Genomic DNA, 17,486 nt, shown 5'->3' with positions numbered 1-17,486 from the left:
GACATGCTGGAACCAACCCAAATGTCTTACTTGCCACTGTGAAGAACACCAGTGAAGTGCTGTGATAACTCAAGATGGAAACATTGCAGAAATATGTACAAATATTGCAGCACACTTTTCTAGACTCCAACTCCACTCCCATCCCATTTTTCTTTCTCTTAGCTGCCCATTTTGAAAAACCTTTCCTTTCACATATTCCAAAACACTTGAGGCACAGACAGATGGCTAATCCAGCCATGGCAGGTGTGTCAGTTTAGCCAGTGTGCCAAAAACCACAACCTGACCTCTGGTCTGCTCAAAATCTCTCTCTGTTGTTTGGCATCAATATTGCATTTACTGAAACTCATTAGACTGCTACAGGATACAGGATAATTCAAACAAAATTAAAAGCTCTAGAAGATCATGGAAGGCTCCTGACACTCTGCACAAGGTACTCTTGCACAAGAGACCAATTTGAAGCTGTAGAGACTGTGGAAATTTAAGCAAGATCCAGTCATTTTAGGATATCTTAGCACAGGTAAGTCCATACCTCAGTGCAGAAATACTAATGTCTGCATGTAAACTGCAGAACTTCTCCATCTTCCCTTTCCTGTAAACATATTGACTCTTTATAATGCAGACAGCACGCTAAAGGGGAAGAAACCTCAGGGATGGAATAGCAACTTTCTATTTTTATTCTACAATATCTGCCTGGCTTGCAGTTTCTGTAGAAATATTATCAAACTCTAACTTGTTTATGAGTCTGACTGGTAACATTCAAGTCCCTGAGAACTCTCCCCCAGGGTGCAGAACTCTCTGCTTATACTCTGGTTGACAATTTACCACATGCTTTCATATCTTTTCCCTATCATCCTTCTGGTTTTGTTCAATATCACATACTGAAAGAGCAACCTTCCCCATCTTACAAAATGCAAACTCATCTTTCTATTGTATCCCCTAAAAAGCTACTTAAAAAGGGGATATAAGGATCCCTTAAAACCTTATATAGGCAGCCATCAAACGCACAGTAGTGTCCTGAGAAAAGAATATAGTGACGCCCTACAGGTAACTCTTGTCCTAGACAGACCTCCTCCTCTTTCTCTCCATTTCAAATTTTAAATCTGTGATTTCATAAAAGCCTTTTAATTATGTAAAAAAAACATTGGACTTTCAGGAATAAAACAACCAACAACAATAGAGAAATAGTAAGAGTCTTGACCTTCCGAAGAAGACTCACATTCTGTCTGGAACAAGGAGTAATATAGGAAATGTACGTGTTCAACATGAGAAGAGTTTCCAGGAAAGCAGGATTTTTATTTATTTTTTTTTTTAAACTGGCAAATCAAAATGAAAGTGCAACTGACTTCCAGATGAGGGTGTGGTGCTTGAAGACAAAATGCAATGTGTCAGACCAATTCAGATCATTTCACTGAAGCCCATCTCCATTGCAGTACCTGCTACTAGTCTGCTGACAAAAGGTTAGTTTTGTTTTAATATTTACTGCTCTGTATATTAAGTGTGCTATATTAATCTTATTTACATAGAGAAGAGCTAGGCTTACTCTTAGTTAAGTTGGCTTTACAGAGGGACGTAATTTCACTAAGGCACATGCTCATTTCCAGTCTTAAAATTAGATTTGTTCAGTAGAAGAGCAGAATACTGCTTAATTCATTAAAGAAAAAATCTGTCTGTTTAAACTGGGATATTAACTTCATTCAACATGTATTCATACAATCCCATGTCAAGTTTAAACACACAGAAACACTAAATTTGCATCGAAATGGAAGGCTGGAATAATTCTGCAAGAAAACATGCAAAGCTGCCTATTAATATATCTATTAATATACCTCCTAGAAAACAGTACTTGAAAAAACAGCTGAGGTTCTGAACTGGTTGGGTAACTTGTGGGCAGTTTTGTATGTGATAAGATTCCTTTCTGCCGTAACACCCTGAGAAGCCTCCAGCTGTGAGATGCAGTGTACCCACAGCAATTTGATTCTGTAAAAAATCCCACGTGGGCATAAGGCGGCTGGTTGTGTGGGATGGAGACTAAACTAAGGCTGTTCCACCACTGTTCAGCACCTGACTCCCACGGGACTGCTCTTCTTTATGTAATGGGCACGTGTATGTGTGCCTGAGAAACAACATTAACAGGAATGACAAATATGAATAGGTATGTTAGCCAAAACATAACTGTGTTTTTAAGGGAGAAGCATCAACTGTTGCATTTTAGATAACTTTGCTTCCGTCAAGAACTCAGGTTAGCCAAAAGCGTATCAGGCAGCAGAGCATGTTCCTTGTCACAGCCAAACCGCTTTGTGATACACAGGCTTCTTGAAGTTTGCCCTGAAATGTTTATTGTTTTGCTTTCAAGCAAATTTGCCAGTGATCCAATTTGATTAAGCCTTCCCAGATGGGCTCTGTAATAAGCGTTTTAGATCACAACCAAATCTTTTCAGTTCAACTTTTAATTTTCTTCTAATCTTGGCTAAGTGGATTAAACTCTCCCTGCAGCAGTTTGTCTTCTACTAAAAAAAAAAAAAAAAATAAAAAAAAAGAGAGATGATACATTTGCTGCTGATGTCTGAGTCTCTCTTCAAAGTACTATAAAGCTGCAAAAGATTACCCCTGCTGAAAAATTCTGCTAACACAGCTTGTTAGGCACATAATAGACATCCCTTGCCGAACTAATAAAAAGAATTACTGTATTTTTCCATTCTGTACACCTCATTTAGACAACAGTAAATGACAGATTACAAGACTTAAAAGAAGAGTAATCATAGTCTAAGGTTTAATGGGAAGTGTTTTGAAATATTAACAAAATAATCCAAAGTCATTAAGAATGAAGCCAAACCAAATAGTTAATTTCTAACACACTTCTAAAAAAAAATTAGATAGCAGATTCACTGAAAAAAACAAAATCAAGCAAAAATAGAAATTATTAATTTCTTTCTATTTAATTCATCTGCATCCCTGAAAATGAGATCAATCAGTAACTTATTTTTCCTGGTAGACAGAATACATTGGAAAAAAAATTTTAAGAATACTGTTGCTAATAAAGGTTTGGCAATCCTTCATTTAAACCCTTGTCTAAAAACCAGAAATGGTATTCAGAGTGTTTTCAAGCTTGAAAAAGCTCTGAGGTAGAATATCAGATAAGAATCTGCTTTCAGTAACGTTGGCCTCAAATTCTGAAACACTGCAGATGATGAGAAAGGGGGATCTGTTTTTCATTCTCATCTACTTTTTGCTACTGCTGCTAAGAAATCTTAATCCCATTTATTCCAAGAAAACAGGGCACTGCAGGACTGTCGTTTACCATAGAAAGAATTTCAGCAAATTAGTCAATGAACACAATTACAGGAAAAGAAGAAAATACTGTAGGACATGACTTGCTTAAGACACAGTCTGAAGATACGAACACTGAAACTTCAACCTTAAACTGACAGTGAGAATAGAGCCTGAGTGTTTACGGAGTAAATCTGTCATGAGACAGTACTTGAAAAAACAGCAGAGCTTCTGAGCTGTTTGGGTACTTGTGGGCAGTTTTGTATGTGACAACATTCCTTTCCGTCATAACATCCTGAGAAGTCTCCAGCTGTGAGATGCAGTGTACCCGCAGCAATTTGATTCTGTAAGAAATTCCACGTGGGCATAGCTCACTGTGTGGGATGGAGACTAAACTAAGCCTGTTCCACCACTGTTCAGCAACTGACTCTCCTGCTGTGCTTTATGTAATGGGCATGTGTATGTGTGCCTGAGAAACAAGCAAGCATACTCCCCCTGTATTATACTCACTTCCCAAATTTGCCACGATAGTAGGCACAGAATACTACTGCTTGCCTCTCAGCTTTAATCTGTTCGTATTCTTTACCCACTCTATTGTAATAGCATTTACAGCCTTCAACTGGTACTCCTTTGCTTTGCAGAGGCTGTAGAGAGGAAGGTGTAACCCTACCTATAAAGCTACAGGCAAATTTATTTTGCAATGGAATATTGCCAGACATAACTGAGTCAGAGCAGTTTAAGCAATGATGGCTCCTCAGCTGAAATGTGGAAACCAGTGAGGTGCACTCCAAGCATCTTGCAATCTCAATGCTAAGGTTAATGAAGGCATTTCAATTGAATCCATTTTACTTTGCATTGCACACATGGATGTAGTCAGTTACTCCTTTTCATGTGAGAATTTGAGGCAGTCTGTTCTGCCTCCATCACTGTCTAGTTCTGCTTTGATTATTTCTGAATGTTTTCTCAATATCTAACTTCTTTATACTTGAGACATATAAGCAACCCTGAGCAAGGGTTTTAGGTTTCAACAGAAATGTTAAAACTTAAAACCAGTATTATTTCTTTAGTGTTCTCTTCTCCCCCCTTTCCTTGTGTCTTGTAGCTTTGCCATGGGCTGGGATATGAATAACTCAACTGATTACTGGATTGAGGACGAGGAGGATGATCACAACTCTGTTATAGATTACAATACATATGAGCTTCTCTGTGAAAAAAGTGATGTGAGGAATTTCAGTAAATTATTCCTCCCTGTGTTCTATGCATTGGCTTTCACTGTTGGAGTCGCTGGAAATTCATTAGTGGTCGCAATTTACGCCTATTGCAAGAAACCGAAGACTAAGACGGATGTGTACATCATGCACCTAGCCATTGCTGATTTGCTCTTGCTCTTTACACTCCCTTTCTGGGCTGCAAATGCAGTGCAGGGATGGGAACTTGGAAACTCAATGTGCAAGCTCACTTCTTCTCTGTACACCATGAATTTCAGCTCTAGCATGCTGTTCCTGGCCTGTATCAGTGTGGACAGATACAGGGCCACCTCTGAATCCCGCGGTCACAGAAGAATTGGTAAACACTGCAGTGTTACCTGCATCTGCGTTTGGCTGTCTGCCGTTTTCCTCAGCACCCCTGAACTGATATTTAATCAAGTCAAGAAACACAACGACAGGAATGAATGCCTTCCTGTATTTCCAATGAACATGGAAACACTCTTAAAAGCAACCATTCAAATCCTGGAAATTATCCTGGAATTTCTGCTTCCTTTCCTAGTAATGCTGATCTGCTATTCAGCTACTGCTCGAGCGATCTTTAGATCTACGAATGCTAAAAAGTCTAGACCTTTCATAGTTCTGCTGGCAGTAGTGGCTACTTTCATTATTACCCAGCTACCTTACAACATTGTTAAGTTCTGGCGAGCCATAGATATCATCTACATGTTGATTACTGACTGTGATGCAAGTAAAACCATAGACGTTGCACTCCAGGTCACCAAGAGCATAGCTTTGTTTCACACCTGCCTGAACCCTCTTCTCTATGCCTTTCTGGGTGCCTCTTTTAAAATGCATATTATGAGAATCGCAAAAAATTATGGATACTGGAGAAGACAACAACAGAACGGAAGACCTGAAGAAATCTCTATGAATTATGAAGACCATACTGAAGAAACAACTAGTTTCACTATATAGACTTTCCACTACTTTCATTATCTTATATAACCAAGGGAATTATTTACTGATTCTGGGGGTATTGTTTCAGCAGCTGTTTCTCTGCAAGTCAACTTTCAGAAGAACTTCTGAACCTGCAGACTAGCCAAGACACTACAGTGCAGTTCAAAGTGGAACATGTTGATCAAAATTAAGCAACAGGCAAGAGCTAAATACTGAAATTCCTAGAAACACCTAGAGATATCTACTAAGAAGAAAAACAAACCCCAAAAAACCACAACAAAACCCAAACACCTAAAAAGACCCCAAGATTTAAAATTAAAAGTGTCACAGTACTAGGCAATTAAATAGCTATGTAATGAACAATCTGTACATGCCTAAACATCTAATTAAAACAGAAGAAGAACCCATCAGCAATAAAACAGCAGTACAGGAACTTTTGTACCAAAAGTTAATAATCTCATGTTTCTCCAACTATTTTGTAAAACATTAGAACATTTGCCTAATAAGTCAGTTCCATTTTTCTCCTCAGCTATCATTCTATAGACAGATACCCTTGCAGCTTGAAATGAGGTATCAGTTCATGGCTCAGAATTGATAGAGAGAGAGGAGGGGAAAAAAGCCATTCTCTATGTGTTTCCAAATATCTATAGCAACACCAACATCCTCCACAAAACCCAGTAACTCCTTCTCTGTAACTACCAAAAATGACCTTTCACCTCACCTTTTCTGCTCACCCTAAACTTCAACAAGCCCAGCGCCCTATGGGAGGCACATTCTAGATCTCTGTAAATGTCATGTCAAATGTAAATGCCAAAGTAGTGCAGTCAAAGCATTAGCAGAAATGTACGAAAAAGTTAAGTTAATCTTCAGATACATGGCCTGGAATTTCTAGTCAGAATTTGTAACATGAGTCAAACAATGCAATAACTATATCTGCTAAAATATATGGAGATACAATAAAATCAATGAATCCAAAAAGTGCACTGGCTGTAATTTATTCATATTTTTATGTTTGCTTTGTTTTAGTAGGTTTTGATATCTGTCATCATAGGCATTTATCAACCAGCAAATGCCAGAGGGCTTGCATGACGAATGACAGAGGTTCTGATTCCCTATAGAGCTCATGGTCGGTGGGATTTAGTTTTTCCACGGAGAGGTACCAAAGCTGTCCCCTGCCACGCTGCTGGTGAGGATTCCGGGAAAACAGCAGTTTTCCGTGACTCTCTGGAAGCATGTCAAACTTATTGACGTATTAGCTTTCAAAATGCACAAAGTGGTATTACAGCATACTGTCCCTGCCTTCAAACATCCCATGGGCTCTGAGGAAACGCCTAATCTATGGCTTATGAAAGCCAACAAGAATCTCTCATTTTTAGACACTGTTCCTAGTTACACAATTATGGACTGGAAGAAAAAACTCTAAAATGACAGACAAAGAAACAACAGTAGCATAAACAAGACACAAGCTGCTTCTCTCTGTTTGGATGACAAAAGCTTACAGAATTTCTGCCCAGTATTGTGAGAAATACTAGAGCGTGAACGGATAAGTCAGAAGTGCTTGACAGATGGTCTAAACATACACCATAAATGTGACATGTTTAAGCCATACTGGATTTACTGTGCAGAGCACGGTAAGAAACTCCAGTTCTTCCACGAAGCAACTGACTCCTTGCATGTATGATTTACGATTTGTCTTCAGAAACACAGAGTGGTTGCACCTAGAGTAACATTCCAACCAGGCTGTCAGACTTCTGGAATTCCCAAACATCCAAGGGCCTAATGTCCCACTCAGAGTAAAAATGAAAAAAACAAACAAACAAACCAACAACCAAACCAAATGAAAAAATACCCCAAAAGGGGTAGAGGCAGAAAAGGAGACTCTGACTAAGGCAGAGGGGCATGTATGTGTTTCTCAAACTTCTTGAAATTGCAGCGCCTTTGGCACATCTGTCTTCATGCAACTCGGACTGTCCTAAGTATTTTTATTATAAATAAGACAAACCAAATCATGCTTACTTTCTCATGTTTATTCTCCTTTTTATAATTCACTTAACTAATTTGATGAATAACATTTTGTGTGTGTGACCTGCAAACTTCCTATTACTTCCTTAGGAACTGCAATGCACAATTAGGAGACGGTGACCCAGAGCAAAGGTAGCAGCCAGCAGTTAAGTGACACTCTCAGGTCAAGAGACAAGACACTCTGCCTCCTTTTGCCACCAGCTTTGCATTACTAGAAAAGCAAGAGAGCCCTATCTTCTGGTGAGTCTAGGTATCGCATAAGCAGGTATCCATAGGTAGCTGCCACACTCACAGGTACGTAAATGAAACATTAAAGTTTCACGCCAGTTAGCAACTCGGTTTATTTAGATGGTTTTCAAACTCCCAGGGAATGATGATTTTCAAGTTGCTGTCATACATGTTTTGGTAAAAAAGTAACAGTACTACAGTAGCAGGGACATTTGCCACTTACAGTGCAATCCATTGTTTTTTCTGGGAAGTATAAGAAAATCACCTGTAAAAGTCAGTCCGACGGTATCATAGGCTAGTTTAAAAAGCAGACAAATTTTACTGTAACTACACAGTATACTCAAATCTCACACACAAGTTGCCAAAGACAGCTTCATAAAAACAAAGTTTAAAGACTATGGCCACTAACGTATAAGTTACCTGATGGAAAGAGGTAACGTTTAAAGAACACTAGTTGCATTCATTCTGTGAATGAAATTCAGAGGTTCCAAAAAGGGCCCAAAACCCCAAATTCGATTTGAGTCTTGGACTTTGCTTCATAGAACAAAAGCTCAATTCAGCTGTTTCTGTTGTTTTACATTCTATTGTTTTTACCCAAGAAGAGACAATTTTCCAGCTCAGAAACAGAGCATAAATATTTTTGTTTCTTCAGTTCTTGGAAATAATTTTAGACTTAGCCATTCTTATTTAGGTTTCCGTACTTACCACTGCTCCACCACTTCTTGCCATTGATCACATAACTCTTTCCATCTCGCTCAATGCTGCATTGCATGTTGGTGGCATCACTTGAAGCCACATCAGGTTCTGTGTTAAACAAAAAACCAAAACAAACCACTGGATTAAATATACAGGTAGTACTACACCACAAATATAGGGATCTAGATACACTCTATTGACAGTAACACTGTCTTGCTCCCAGGAGAAAAGCTGTTTTCAGAACCTCGCTTTGTTGGCAGTCAAAGGCTTTCCATTTTCTAAAAGCCTGTTATTCATAGCCAGTTCAGAATCATAGAACGGTTTCAGTTGGAAGGGACCTTAAAGATCATCTAGTTCCAACCCCCCTGCCACAGGCAGGGACACCTTTCCTCTAGACCAGGTTGCTCAAAGCCTCATCCAGTCTGGCCTTGAACACTGCCAGGGAGGGGACATCCACAGCTTCTCTGGGCAACCTGTTCCAGTGTCTCACCACCCTCACAGTAAAGAATTTCTTCCTAATATCTAATCTAAATCTACCATCTTTCAGTATAAAACCACTCCCCCTCATCCTATCACTCCATGCCCTTGTAAAAAGTCCCTCTCCTGCTTTCTGTAGGCCCCCTTCAGGTACTGGAAGGCTGCTAGAAGGTCTCCTCGGAGCCTTCTCTTCTCCAGGCTGAACAGCCCCAACTTTCTCAGCCTGAGAGCTAAATTTACTTCTTCTGGGATCAGACTGCTCTCTATAGCCAACAGCCTTCTTCCTTCCCTGATGTTTTTAAATCCTTCCCCCTTCCAATGTACTTATAGTCATATCTCTCCTCAGCCTTTTTTTCCCCTAGGCTCTTCTCAAGTGAAAATCGAGAGATTTAAACTACTTTTGTGATGGTTTATGAAATAGGTTACACAAAGCAGTTGCCAACAAAATGTCATCAATTATTGTTTGGAACAGGACAGATTCTTCCTCTCTCCTTTCACCCTTAACCTCTTTTATAGGCCATCTTCTTTAAAGCAAAAGCATCTCTTTCCTCTTGGTGAGCACAGTGAAAGAGAATTTGCAAAGGGTCCAGCTCTGCAAAACTGAGTTCTCTGAACTCCTGCTGACACTGGAAGATCAAGATTTTGACATCTCATGTTCAAAAGCTACCTTCCTAAATCAACAGCCAGGTCTTCCTCAGGTGCTGAATGCTACAAGCTTTCAAGAGCAAAAATGAAAACAATGCTGAGCGACAGACACAAAGCAAGTACATAGTATGTTTTGCAAGTTATCTTCAGGCTATGTCTTAAAACCTCCACCTACCACATACTGCAAAACTACACAACTTCAATCACAATAATCGTACTTGTACCTAATTGTATGCTTCTAGAGAACCCCAAAGCACATTACAAAAAAGGGTAAGTTCTATTGTAAACCTGTTTGGTACAATAAAATGTATTTTCCTAGTACTAAAAATAAACTGAAAATATATGGAAATCAAATACTAGTTACTGTAACAACGAAAAATGGTAACTATCAGGGAAGGGCAGCAAGGATGCTTCACTTTGCATTCACACCTCATAGATTATTTCATATTCAAACACATCCACAGATACAGTGGAAATTTCTGTATTAATTCATTAACACATAATAATTTGTAGTTTTGTACGTTTTGCATATGTGAAATTTCTGCAAATTGCCTCTAACCTCCTTCTGGAGAAAAATTTACCTGACATGCAGAAGCAAGAACTAATCTTCCCTTCTAGGAGAGGCTCCAGCCACTCTTTCTTTTGCTCTTCAGTCCCATACATGTGCAGGACCTCCATGTTTCCAGTGTCTGTAAGAAATCAGCAGTCATGTTTACTTCTTGAGACACACAACTCGTAAGGTGTAAGATGCCCAACTTTTTAATGCTCTCAGTGTGGTAGTTACGGGACAGGGTTGCTAACCTGGTGCATGACAGTTGAAAACCTCAGGAGCAAAGAAGCATTTCCCTGTCTCCTCAGCTATTAGCGCATAGTCAAGCTGGCTGAGACCACTGACATCTGGGAGAAAAAGGTTCCACAGACCTTCTGCTTTGGCCATTTCCTGTTGAAAGAATCAACATTAGCAATAAATCTTAAAAAAAAAAAATTACATTCTGGCTTGCTGCCCATTTTCTTCCTTCCTGCCTAACATACTGTCCAATATATCTGATGCCTTTTTCAATGGCTATTTTCAATAGGTACAGACTTTGACTTAAAGTTCAGACATACCCCTCACAGAACTCACTTTTGCTTTTCTCCTCTCTCATTCATATCTCATCTCCTTTTGCACACTTCCTTCTTCCTTTCCTTTCACTGTTCCTCACACTGTTTCTTTCCATGCAGAGTAACTTCTCCAGCAGGATACGCCAAATGTTCTTACAGTCTATGTCAGTGCCTGTTCCTTTTACTGCTAGAGTGCTCAAGAATATTTACTATCCCATACCTTCAGTCTCTCAAGCAGTGGTGGTTTCTTCCATTTTTCCTCAGTATTTCCATGTCCAGCATAGTATTTTATTATTTCCTGAGAGAAACAATTAAAAAGATGCTGTTTAAATTAAGAACATATTTAACATACACAAGTAATAATATGGTGTCTTTTCCAGTCCGACACCCCAAGAAACCAATACAAAAATATTCAACACAGGTTTTTATTATATAGTTGGTTGTATTATAAAATTAAAAATATAATTGAAAAATCAAACTGCAATCTACTCATCTTGCAAGATTTTAAATGCGTCATGGAGATGACCCCAATCAGTACCTTATTTCATACAGGGAACTGGTTTGGGGTGGTTTGAAGTATGTGGTGATGATGACAGTAGAAAGTCAGTGTTTTCTGATGATACAAGCAACTGTTACCAACAGTACACGCAAAAGGCATGAACCCAAACATAAAACAACAAATAAAAGCCTGATGTATGGACTTAAGATTCAAGTATCCCATCACAACATTCAGATACATAAGCCAGTTAATCTTTTTTTAACCGAGAAAAAAACCACAAAGAATACTTTTTTTTCCTGTCAAAATAATTCCTTAACAGATTATGTAAGCAGTCATTCTGAGCACCAGCGATTAGCACTAAGTAAAGCTGCGTATTCAGTAATCCTAGTATTTTCACAAGCATGTTTTAGTGAGGCACAGCACTGCAAAGCTGGCCCAGAACTAGTTTTAGAAAGAATAAAAGTAGCACCCTCTTCTGAAACTCACACAATAAGACAAATTCCAAAGTAGAACTGACAAGTCCTGATTCACAATCCCTGTTATCAGAAATAACTTACAAGCACAACTCTACACATCTGCAAAACTTGCATGGTTCTATGTGGTTCGTTTGTTTTTAAAGCAAGTACTTTAATTATTGGAAGGCTTCCTTGGACAATCCAAAACTAATTACAGACAGACTGTTAAGAAACTTTGCATATCAAGAGTTTCTGCTTTCAACCCTTCCTTGTGATAGGCAGATGCATTCATAAATCTTTGAGGTTAATATGCTCTCTGCACTTCTGTCTGACTGCAAAAAAAAAAATCAAAAATCCAAAACCCACAATTCTGCAACGAAAGTCATCTGTGCTTCCACGAGGCTAAAAGTTGAACCAACTTTCTAAGTGGAAAATTTCTAATCTCCCTAGGCTAAGAAGTTAAATGCTTCATCTCATTTACCCTTCCACTCATTAGGGACTTCTGTAGATATTTCGTTATCTGATTTCAAGCCTTCACTGGTATTACATATACTCAGGAATGAGGCTACATTGATACATTATGGAATCCCACTTTTTGTCATAAAAGTCACACCATAAAAAATAAGGCAAGAAACACAAACGTTCAATTTGTATGGTTAAAAACAGCGGTTTACATTTTTTAACTAAGCATCTTTCTGTTTAGTATGTAAAAGTTCTAGGTTTTTGTTAGTGTTAAAAGTATTTTGGCAAATACTTTTAAAAAGTAACTCTTTTTAAAGTAGTCCTTAAACTTTAAAAAGTAACTCTCAGCTTTCATTAACAATGCATGCAACATTTTAATACTGCAAAAAAATTAATGCAGACTATAATGATTCTGTTGGTATTCTGGAATGCCACAAACATCACTGCATGAAAATAAGACTGTTTTGAAAAAAAAAATAGGACATGACTTCTACAGATACTTTACGTTTTTATAAACTCTAGTAATAAAATGTTCATTTATAAATAGGTTTACTAAAACCTTTTACCTTCTCAGCTGGGTATATGTGCTGCTTCATGAACTGCTTGACCTTCAGCAGAATTTCTTGGCCTTTTGTACTTTGACAGAACAGCTCTCCAGAAATGCTGTGATGTGTGCTGCTGAAAGATGACCTAAAGAACATTCAATGCAATAACAAGTAAGACCAGATTTTCCCTCATAATAATATAAGCTGCCTTATACAGGTATTTAAATAAGTGAAGACGTCGTAAAAGCTTTGCCTTGCCTTTGATCAGTAGTTTAGACCACTCTCACCTTTTTGAAAGCTCTAATCCTCTCTCTGCCAAAGGCTTCACAATCTTAGCAAATTCATGACTACTCTCTGCAGAAGCATTTCCAATGAGATATCTAGCATATACACCCTAAAACCAAAAGAAAGGCATATACGGTATAATTATGCACTTAAAATTGTCTCTTTAATAGATTGATGATTTCTACATCTATGAAAGTAACACTTCAATGCACATATTCTTAAAAGGAAAAAATCAGCAGCCAGACAGATTTTACTGGGATATGTTAATATTGGTTTTGTTCCTTTCCTGACATAATGGAGATGCTTGGTGCACAAGAGGGGAAAGAAAAAAAAAAAAAAAAATTAAAAAAAAAAAAATAACATCCCAGGTAAACCAAACTAAAGGCAAATCACAAAAAGTAGTAGAGAAAAAAAAGAAAAAGAAAAAAGCAATGACTGCACATGATACTGCAAGCAAGCCCAGCCTGTCCCTTAAGCCAGCTGACAACAGTATACACATATGATTATTATCCATGACTAAATTAACTACCCACATACACACTCTTACTCCAAATTAATACCAGGTAGCTTATCCCACATTTCATATGCTGATCTCATGCTGTAACTCATTAAAATATATTTATGCCCTGCAATTGCTGAATATCTAATTAAACAGTTACTTCTGCTAACAGTAAATCCAGTAAACTTATTTTCTTCTATAATCACATCTCAAGATTGCCCTCCTAGACTCAAATTAAGCTGAGTTCACAACACATCCTTTTTCATCTGTGGGTGGCACCAACAGGATCTTCCTTATCTATCCTGTTATCTACTTTCATGAGAGCTGCAGAAACCTAGAAAGATCTTTGTTCCTCTGTAATACAGGATTTAAATTAGCCAGAGTGCAAAAAGGTAATGACAAAATTGCTGGCATACTGGAACATCAATAAGAAAAATCCACATATCCATATTTTCTTCATTCTTAGCCTCCTTTCCTAAGAAGTTAGCTATATCTAATGCAAGATACTTTATGTAGCAAGAGTTCTATCTTAGAGAGTCATCTAAGATACTGCCTCTAAAGAAACAAACTGAAATACAATGGTTCCAGTTATTTTTTAAATATTATTCATATTTTCATAGAACCATAGAATGGTTTGGGTTGGAAGAGACCTTAAAGATCATCTAGTTCCAACCCCCCTGCCACTGGCAGGGACACCTTTCCACTAGACCAGGTTGCTCAAAACCTCATCCAACCTGGCCTTAAACATTTGAACGAGCATTCCCAACTACAAATACTCATAATAAAAATATGTGACATTTCAGCAAATATGAGTGTATTACCTGGCATATTGATGCCATTTTAAAATATGACAAAGCAAGAAAAAAATTAAAGTTGGAAAAAGTAGTGCTAATACCCCGGCAGCGGCAGTAAATGGTAACCAGTTCTTCAAATGAAGGAGTTTCTACAAAAAAACCAAAATATTTTAGAATACTCAACATTTTCTATGATTTTTCCATCTTATTCTTCAAACATTCAAACAGCTTTTCAGCATTATAAGACATTCTATTTACATGGTAAAAAACATGATTTATCATTTCTCGTGACCTAAGTGTGATATAGAGAGCCAAAAGGAAACAGGAGCCATCAGAATTCCAGGTAAGCATAACACTTCCTACTGCCCCTCGCCTCCAATCTAGTCAGGAAATTAATTTCACCATGGTGGTGGTGAGGGGCAGGTTTGTTTGGTTTTTGTTTTTTTTTTAAAAAAAAAGATAAATTTATATTTAAATTTCAGTTTTCTTTCCTTATCTCTAAGGAAGGTTCAAAATAAACTTTTACAGAAGTAGCATACTGTGGCTAAGCCACAGCTTGTCATAACAGGACTATTAAACCTCATTATCAGCATGTTTCCTACAACGAAGAAAAACTATGGAAAGTTATTTTCAAGTGCAAAATGATGCACTTATTAATTTAAATTTTTATTATTGTTTATAAAGGTAATATATCAAATAGAACTCAACCCTAGAACTCAATTCAACAAAAAGATTACAGTTTCATACCTATGGTGTCTTTGAAACCCAAGATAGTTCCTTGACCTAAGTCCTTAATAGATGTAGGCCAAAAGTAGAACAGAGTGGCATATGCTAAATCTGCTAAAGGATGACCGGTAGTTGAAAGTTCCCAGTCCAGCACTGCCAAAACACGAGCCTTAAATAAAAAAAAAAAAAACCTCAGGTGAATGCTAGAAGATAAATTCTCTCCATCCACAAATGCAAAACACACTTATTTGATTATTATGCGTTTACATTTAAAAACACACACTGTACCTGTCTACAGCAAAACCAATTCCTTTTAGCACTATGTAATAATCTGCAGAAAAGCAACATTCACATAGTGGCAGAAAACCAGGCATTCTTCCAATGAAAATCTGTTTAAAATTCTACATTTTTGAGTAGCATTCTCCCTATCAGAAAATTCTATACTCTTCTAGTCAAAATATGATTGAAATAAAATATCCTAAAGAACAGTAGTACCGATAGTTCGTTTTTTTTTTGTTTCCAGTCGTGTTGCAGAGTCCTTTTGCACAGATACTCATGGACAGACCATGCATTAAAAAAACTAACTTATGCATAGACTAACACTTAGATGGGGAATTGAATTTCTTAAACAGGACAGTCAGTCACTTCCCAGATAGCGACATGAGACTCTGCTGCAAGCATCCTTACGATGGTGTCTTCAGGTGGATGGGCTGAGACTCCCCAAACTGTCATTCTGATGAATTCTTACAATCCAGTTGACCTGTCATCCTGAACGACCCCTCCAGCATCCACGGCTGCTTGAACTATGTGCAAAACACTTTCCTACATGGTCATTCCTGCATATACAGGAACAATTTCTACAAATTATTTAAAATTACCTATCTACAGTTTGGTCAATCCTTTCAACTACATCAGGAACAGCTGGGAGAGTCCCCGAGACTGCCAAATTCTCTGCTCAGACAGTCAATCAGCACATTTAAGCCTACAAACAGTGTCTATCAACTGATCTATGCACAACAGTGGGAATCCCTGGGATTTGTTGCTTCGTTGTGAAGTGGGCATTGCAGAGTCTTGGTCACAAATCCCAGGCATATCTTCTGGTCACAACACAGCAAATAGCATGGAAAAAAATAATGAAAATGCAATTATGTCGACAGACAGGTAACACACATTTAGTTCTACAAACTAGATAAAATATTTTCCTCTTCTCTAAAGATGAATGAGGAACTTCGGGGTCTCTGTGATATACATGTCCTCCATAACAAAGCAGCTTTAGCAGATTTTTCTATGCTTCCACTAGTATCACATATCACGCACTCAGATCTGTTCCAAAAGCCATTGTTGTTAATTAAAGCCATACCACAGATTTCAATGGGCTTTGGATCAGATGCTTATGTAGTTTAACGAAATAAGCCTTCAGTATGTCCTTAAGTTGTACTGAATTCAACAGGATTTATGCATATAAAATGTTTTGTTCCTGGACTTTGAAGTAGGGACTAGAGCTAATGAATAAATTGAGTAACTAGCTCCTGCAATGAAAACCAGGACTGTATGAGGTACCTAAACACCACACACAGAGTACAAAGAAGAGCTCTCTACTGTTCCTTTCAAAGATGTATCATGCACTAAAACACTCACGTAAGCGGCTTATTACATGGTAGGAGTACAAACAGATCAAGGACCAAAAGCTACTAAACATGTACAAACACATTTCAAATACCTCTGTTGGGTGGAAGATGATGTTATCTATTCTAAAGTCCCCATGAACCAGGCTTTCTTCAGTATCACCAGCTGGCAAGTTGTTTGCTAACCACTCAGCCAGCTTGTTCATGGCAGGAATATCTGTATGAGCAGCTGCATCATACTGTCTTTTCCAAGTTGATACCTAAAGAAATACAAACACTTCAACAGATTTTCCAACTGATTCACAAGTTTTTCAAGACCACAAAATTCTGAAGCACATGCTTCTGGACTTTGACTATTACCACATTACCTGTAAATTCAGTAAAACCCAGTACCTTTGCATTTGCAAATGTGAACTCTGAAATCAAGAGATGCAATGAAGACTACCTCTATTTTCTATTTCAATCCCATTTACATAGCTTAAATCTAATATTATTCCAAAAGCAAATGAATACCATTTCCTGAATATAGCATTACAGAACTGACCTGAATGTAGTAGTAACTTTATACTGTGCACAAATAATTGAACTAAGAGAAGGTCTTTAATAGTTAAAATATCATGGTTACTTTTTGTCTTTGTTTAGCCTGCACCCAGGGCTAAACAATAAGCAGTTGTTCTATCACCCAATGTCCCCTCCCTGACCGAGAAAGGGAATTGGGAAAAGGAGGTAGAGTCATGGGTTAAAATTTAAGCAGATTTAATAAAATAAAGAAACCAATATCAATGCTAATGCAAAAGACACAAAATTATACTTAGCCCACAGAGTGGTGGCAAGTCCCTCCAGGGACAGCAATCGTTGAGGAGAAGGAAAAAGAAGGAGAGATCAGAGCAAAAAGCACCCCCCATCCCCACCAAGCTTTCCCATTTATAGTGAACCTGACGTTAATGTTACAGAATACACCTGTGGGCCAGCCTGGGTCAGCTGCCCTGGCTTTC

General features: G+C 38.0%; 2 protein-coding genes across 2 annotated transcripts in view; one reads left to right on the top strand and one right to left on the bottom strand.

Moving 5' to 3' along the window:
* ACAD11 (acyl-CoA dehydrogenase family member 11) overlaps positions 1 to 17,486 on the bottom strand; it is a 32,875-nt gene that overhangs the window by 9,976 nt on the left and 5,413 nt on the right. The window contains exons 5-13 of the mRNA XM_068405428.1: positions 16,587 to 16,751; positions 14,888 to 15,035; positions 14,168 to 14,289; positions 12,850 to 12,956; positions 12,584 to 12,707; positions 10,822 to 10,899; positions 10,302 to 10,440; positions 10,082 to 10,189; positions 8,388 to 8,486 (exon numbers count right to left, since the gene is read on the bottom strand). Coding sequence (XP_068261529.1) covers positions 8,388 to 8,486; positions 10,082 to 10,189; positions 10,302 to 10,440; positions 10,822 to 10,899; positions 12,584 to 12,707; positions 12,850 to 12,956; positions 14,168 to 14,289; positions 14,888 to 15,035; positions 16,587 to 16,751 — 1,090 coding nt within the window. The remainder of the gene's footprint in view (positions 1 to 8,387; positions 8,487 to 10,081; positions 10,190 to 10,301; positions 10,441 to 10,821; positions 10,900 to 12,583; positions 12,708 to 12,849; positions 12,957 to 14,167; positions 14,290 to 14,887; positions 15,036 to 16,586; positions 16,752 to 17,486) is intronic.
* ACKR4 (atypical chemokine receptor 4) lies at positions 1,381 to 6,343 on the top strand. Its single transcript, XM_068405429.1, is given in 2 exon segments — positions 1,381 to 1,457; positions 4,370 to 6,343. Coding segments are annotated over 2 exon segments (1,158 nt in total). The 3' UTR covers positions 5,451 to 6,343.

The sequence above is a fragment of the Nyctibius grandis genome, chromosome 7 (genome assembly GCF_013368605.1).
Source record: "Nyctibius grandis isolate bNycGra1 chromosome 7, bNycGra1.pri, whole genome shotgun sequence".
In the NCBI taxonomy this organism is placed as follows: Eukaryota; Metazoa; Chordata; class Aves; order Nyctibiiformes; family Nyctibiidae; genus Nyctibius; species Nyctibius grandis.
Note: the sequence above shows the minus strand (reverse complement) of the source record. Positions and strands in the feature narration are given on the sequence as shown.